The 6,859-nt window shown below is 37.7% G+C and overlaps 1 protein-coding gene across 1 annotated transcript; it reads left to right on the top strand.

Annotated features, from left to right (window-relative positions):
* The first annotated feature begins 1,464 nt into the window (after positions 1-1,464).
* LOC118761043 (hybrid signal transduction histidine kinase L-like) lies at positions 1,465-3,449 on the top strand. Its single transcript, XM_036498682.1, has one exon. It carries the CDS (start codon positions 1,544-1,546, stop codon positions 3,446-3,448), a length of 1,905 nt encoding a protein of 634 aa, XP_036354575.1. The 5' UTR covers positions 1,465-1,543; the 3' UTR covers position 3,449.
* The last annotated feature ends 3,410 nt before the right edge of the window (positions 3,450-6,859 follow it).

Below are 6,859 nucleotides of genomic sequence, written 5' to 3'. Positions count from 1 at the left end.
ATGTTAAGGGTATAAAGAAGTTCAACAGTGTGATGAGAATATTTGGGGAAAATGGGCAGAAAAGAATAAAACAAATATATTATTGGAAATTTGTGTTGCGTACATTTTCTCAATTCAACATTTCTGCTAAAACAGACAGGTCAGTAAACAAACTCGCCTTCAATTCATAATATCTGTACGGACCTGAGATGTATAATATATCCATTAAATTTTTTCTGCCAATTTTTCAAATATTCTCACCATTAATGGTACTTCCTTATGTCTTTAACATGTCCTTTTTACCAAAAGTACTGTATATATATACATGTAATGTGACAATTTTGCAAACAACCAATAATTAACGCAACAAATTTCCAATAATATATTTGTTTTATTCTTTTCTGCCCATTTTTCCAACTATTCTCATCACACTGTGGAACTTCTTTATACCCTTAACATATCCCTGTTACCAAAGACTATATTTATACATGTGGCATTATGTAAAAAAATTTTTTGAATTCCATAATATTCAACTGTGGCAATTATGTAAAAAAACTTTTTGAATTCATAATATTCTATGTACATTTGACAATCTTTTTCCAAAGAGTGAAACCGGTTAAGTAAATAAACATCTTTTAAATTGCATTTTCAAAACCTTCTTCGTCTATATATATATATATATATATATATATATATATACCCACACACAAAACATCGATTTTGCATTTCACTTGACAGATTCTTGAAGTGAACTATGAACTCGTGTTGAAACAAATTTTGTTCTAGCTTGTATGTTGTGTGTGTAATTGTGTGGTTGTGGTGTATGTGGTGTGGTGTGTGTGTGTGTGTGTGTGTGTGGTGTGTGTGTGTGTGTGTGTGCGAGTGTGTGTGCGAGTGTGTGTTAGTAATGATAACACTTATAACTGTTCTGACTTGTTTAAATTGGGGTAAAATTATCAATTTTTCTTGTTTCTCTCGTTTTATTTCAGGTCCACCGAAAAACTCTCCAACAAAACAAAACTTTGACTTCAAGACATTCACTAACAGACTTTAAGATTTTGTGAGAGAAAGAGGAAGAGGAGCAAGAAGGAAAGGAGAGCAATATTAGGGGGTGTTGGAGGGGAAGGGGAGCAAGCCCTTCTTTGTTTCTGTTTTTTGTTGGTTTTTGTAGAACTTGTTTCACATTCATAGTAAACACGTAACTATATGCATGAATATATACATGCACATATACGTATATACATACATATAAATTCATACATATATATATATATATATAATATATATATATATATATATATATATATACATACATATATAATATACACATATAAATATATACATCTCTCAAATTGAACGGATAGATAGATAGATAGAGAGAGAGAGATAGAGAGTCGGACGAACGGAGAGATAGATAGCACGTAGAGGGAAAATAACAAAAAGGCGATCAAAGAAAGAAAGAAAGAAAGAAAGAAAGAAAGAAAGAAAGAAAGAAAGAAAGAAAGAAAGAGAAGGAAGGAAGCAAGAAAGAAAGAAGAAAAGAGAGAAAGAAAAGAGAAAGAAGATGGCAGTGGGTGTCACATGGTTTCTGTTCCCATTTTTCTGGATGTTTCTTGTGTGTCATTCGAACCCGGCAAATACCAATAACAGCGCTGACTCTAATATGACCATCATCCCCACTGCCACCACCAGCACCGTCCACACCGCCAACACCACTTCTTCCGTAGCCAACACTACCATCACCAACAACAACTCTAAAATGACCACCGCCTCTGTCCTCCCCGCCATCAACAACAACAATATCCCCACCGCTTTCAACACAACTAGCACCACCAACACTACTACCACAACCACCAACCTCAACAGCACTAACAACCATCATACCGTTTCTGACACTACAATCACAGAATGGCAATTAACCATAACTACGGGAAATTCTACAGATGCTGGCACCAATGGTACTATTTACTTGGAGCTGAACGGTACCAAAGGTGTGTGGAACTTGGATATTACGGCGGGCGACGAATTATTCCAGAGGAACCAAGTCGACGTGTTCTCATGGTCGATGCCGGACATCGGTGTCTTGAAAGAAGTGGAACTTATCCACGTAGAATTCGACGTACATCTTTACCAAAGCTGGTGGCTTGAATCGATGATGTTATTGGATAAGTCTGCTGCCGTAGAATATTGGTTTAAATTTAATGGTTACATACCAGAGAACCAGTTCCATTACGGAGAAGTCATCCTTGTCCCGGATTTCGAACTTAAAGTTAATCTCACTGAACCCACAACCATGGCGACGATGATGTCCACCACAGTAACAAAGATGGTGAAATTGTCCAACTTAAATTCACTCAGCCCGTCATCTTCCGTTCACCAATCAGAATATTCTACGTTCTCCAATGTTCACGGTTCGGTGAGTCATTCTCTAAACGCAAGCATTCAAAATGTCTCTGCTACGGATCAGCAATCTGCCTCCGTTAGCAAGGTCAATGATTATCAAACTTCTTCAAGTTATCCGCCAAACCATCCAAATCATGGTGGCAACAATAACATCAACACCGCCTTCACAACTGGTACTCTTTCTACGATTTCCAACCAGAACAGCGACAGCACCATTTACGACCATTTATCTTCTCTAACCTCTTCTTTGCCGTCCTCGGTTTTAGAAACTTCTCGCACTTTTGTCAGTACTAATATGCAAACAACTTCTTTTCCCGATGAATTTCTGTTGACTTCCTCGCCATATTTTCTTCCATCAAAAATAAATTCCGGAAGTTTCCAGCTTTTATCGACGTTCTCGAATCATAAATCAAAACTGAACGCAAGTGGAACCTCTCCAACCAATTCTTCGGCGATGCTGTTCTCTAATTCGAAAACTCTAAATATTGAAACGTCAAAAGAAATAACGACCACAGATTTTGAACCGAACACCAGCCAAGAACCGTCTCAAACGGAAACCCAGCATTTTGTGAATTTATCCTCGTTTCCAAGTTTCTTCTCAACATCATCTTTCTCATCACCCTCATCTCATCTTTCTTCTTTTGCTCCCGCTACAACTTATTCCTCTTCCCGTGATGCATTGTCTTTGTTGCCCACCGAACAAATGATGTCATGTGTTTATTCTTCTTGCGGGCAACATTCTGCACTTTTAAGTTCGTTTTTCAACCAGGACGGTGGTAAGCGAGACAGCATTGACCAATCAGTAATCTTACCCTTGCAGGAAAGACTCATGAATATTTCCAAAGAGCTGACAGTTGACAAAAAAGGTCTCAGTAAATACAAAAGAACCAAATCAAGTGCTGTAGATAATCGTTACTCTGCAACAGCCATTGGTTACTTGGGGATAACCGTGATTATAATACCGTTAGTTCTGGTGGTGGCCAGCGATTTAATGAGCTACCAAAAGTTTTTCTCTTATCGTAAAGACAAGATTAGGCTCACGGCCCCAAAGCCACCGTCAGTCTAAGCATTCAACGAAGAAGAAGGGGAGGGTAGGAGGAGGAGGAGGAGGAAGAAGAAGAAGAAGAAGAAGAAGAAGAAGAAGAAGAAGAAGAAGAAGAAGAAGAAGAAGAAGAAGAAGAAGAAGAAGAAGAAGAAGAAGAAGAAGAAGAAGAAGAAGGATATAAACAACCTTGTTCATAATAAGTCATTTTAACAGATGAAAGAAAGTACAATGTATGACATCCTCTGACTTGCTAGGGTACCCCCACCCACTCCTTAATTCCCTACTGCTTGCTACCAGCCATCATCCAACATTCCGCCACTGCTGCTAGTAGCCTCGTCTACTATACACACACATACACACGCGCACACACTCACACACACACACCCTTGTCATCTCGCACACCTTTTTTACCGTTCAGTCTCTGACCCGCTCTTTTGTAATTAAAAAACAATTTTCCTTCCTTTTGACCACTTCCGTCCTTTTAGTATGTGACCTCGTGTAGACTACCTGAAATTTTTTTTCCTCTCTCCTTCCCATCTCGGGATGTTTCTTTCTCCTATATTTCCGACGAAGAGCTCCGCTCGAAACGTCTAACCCTCCTTCTTCCCTTCTTTCCTGAGCGTCCAATAATATTTTATTTGTTCCACATCCTTGCGTTGTTGTTTTTGGTTTTCTTGTTTGGATTAACTTTATATATATATATAAATGCCTACAACCTTAATATAATTGACAACTATAGGCACTGAAAGATTACTTTTTTCCATAGGCTGAAACAGCTGTAAGAATGATTTTAATGATTTCAATAATTTATATCAAGATTCTTATAATTGTATTCTTATCTTATATCTTATATGTATTGAATTATAATACATATTTGTATGTTATTAAGGTTCTCGTTTTTGTTAAATAAATAAATAAGTCAACATTCTAATATCCGAAATCTGATGAACCAACTAAGTTGTTCTCCATTTCTTATTTGTATTATATATATATATATTATATATATATATATATATATATATAATATATATATATTATAGATATATATATATATATATATATTATATATATAATATAAAATATACATATATACACAAGGGTACCTATATTGCCAATGATAGAAGTCAAAAGATACTTCTGTACCACCGAAAGGTCACAAATCTATTACAGACAAGATGGGAAAAAATATCAGTGAACAATAATAATGTCTTACCTCAAATGGGTCAAAACACGTAAATGCTAGCCAACTCGGTACCGGTTTCGAAATTTAGCGTCACCTAGGTGCGTGATTTCTCATTCAGCCAAACTCCGCCAGCTAAATAACTACTAACCCCTACCCCCTCATGCCTGCGAAAGTTCGTTTGAAGTGACCAAGCAGCGCACGAACAAATGAAATGCGTAAAATCATTTATAAATAAATATAGGGATGGTATTATTAAAATACCATCACAAGTGGTAAGCGAATTATTAGCCGTACAGGCAAATTAATAAAATATATACATACACTATTAGATATGTACACATGAGTACTTATATCGCCAATGATAGGAGTGAAACAAATACTTCTGTACCGCCGAAAGGTCACAAATCTATCTTGTCTGTAATACATTTGTGTGTGTGTGCGTATGTGTGTGCATGTGTGTGTGTATGTGCGTGTGTGTCTGTGCTTGTCCCCCCAACATCGGTTGCCAACAGCTGCTTATGTGTTTACATCCCCGAGACGTAGCGGTTCGGCAAAAGTGACCGATAGAATAAGTACAAGACCTACAAAGAATAAGTCCTTGGATCGATTTGTTCGACTAATTTTGGTACTCCAGCATGGCCGTAGTCAAATGAATGAAACATGGCTCATCGTTTTTAAGTGGGTAGGAGAAGAAAAAAAGAAAAGAAATTGAAAATACCCGGCCCTGGGGAAAGGTGGAAGTGGTGGGGGAGTTAAAAAGTTTATAAATTAAAAATTGCATTTTCTTTTTTATAAAAATCTTTCGCCTATCATCATGAAGTGAAAAGAAAAGAAAAAGAAGAAATTTGCAAAGGCCCGTCAAAATAGAAAAAATTCAGCTTATTTAGGCGACCTTCTGTTGACCATCGTCCATGAGGGTTCGAATATACCTCACGGACGAAGGTCAAGAGGAGGGCATTCATTGTCATGCAGAAAATTTTCCGTGGGTAAGTTTCTTAATGATAAAATGTACTGAATGTCTTCGTTACGGGTTCGAATCAGCCTCAAGTATGTTTGAGGGGGTGACACTTTTGTATCTACTAATAACATGTTTTATCTTGTACGTGTTACAGTCATTAATCTCCGGCCAGGCTGGAGCACGGCCTTGAAATTTTTTTGTTTTAATCGAGTGAATCGACCTCGGTACTTATTTTTCTATTTAAGCCAGGAACTTCTATCGGGTTCTTTCGCCGGACCGTTAGGTTACAGGACGGAAACCTACCACCACCGGTTGCCAAGAGGTGTTGCGGGACAAAACACAAACACACACACACATACATACATACATACATACACACACAACATACATACATACATACATACATACATACATACATACATACATACATACATACATACATACACGCACACATGTTATAGGCGAAGGATTGGTAAGTAGATTGCTTTCCAATCACAAGGTTCCAGGTTCGGTCCCGCTGCGTGACACCTTCGGCAAGTATCTTCTACTTTAGCCTCGGGCCGACATAATCCTCGTGAGTGGATTTGGTAGACGGAAACTGAAAGAAACCCGTCGTAAATATGTATGCATATATTTATATATAAATGTGTCTGTGTTTGTACCCCACGATTGCTTGACAACCGATGTTGGTGTGTTTACCTCTCCGTAAGTTGGAGGTTCGGCAAAAGTGACCGATAGAATGAATACTAGGCTTACAAAGAATAAGTCTTAGCGTTGATTTGTTCGACTAAAGGTGGTGCTCCAGCATGGCCACAGTCAAATAACTGAAACAAGTAAAGGAATAAAAGAATATATAAATACGTAATTATATCTGTGTGTGTGTGTGTGTGTGTGTGTGTGGTGTGTGTGTGTGTGGTGTGTGTGGTGTGTGTGTGTGTGTGTGTGTGCATGTTTGTACATATACACATAAAAACCATTGCATACGTACATATATTTATATATGCATATATATATTTATGAGGTGGCGGGTGCTGAAACAATCCTGTTTTTAAGGGTATCGTGAAAGCTTGCTCGAGGGCCCAACCTTTCGTGTTCTTTTACAGAACTTAGAAAAGCTGTAGGACCGCTGCAATAAGTGTGGGAATCTGAGAGGGGAATGTGTTGAATAAAATCATAATTAACTGATCCTCCTTGATTTTCTTTTACTGAATCCCTGGAACCTTTTAGCACAATCTCGTGTGTGTGTGTGTGTGTGTGTGTCTGTATCTATGCATGTGTATTCCCAAAGTAG

The sequence above is a fragment of the Octopus sinensis genome, unplaced genomic scaffold, assembly GCF_006345805.1.
Source record: "Octopus sinensis unplaced genomic scaffold, ASM634580v1 Contig06109, whole genome shotgun sequence".
Classification (NCBI taxonomy): domain Eukaryota; kingdom Metazoa; phylum Mollusca; class Cephalopoda; order Octopoda; family Octopodidae; genus Octopus; species Octopus sinensis.
The sequence above is the reverse complement of the archived record's forward strand: the minus strand, read 5'-3'. Positions and strand labels throughout refer to the sequence as shown.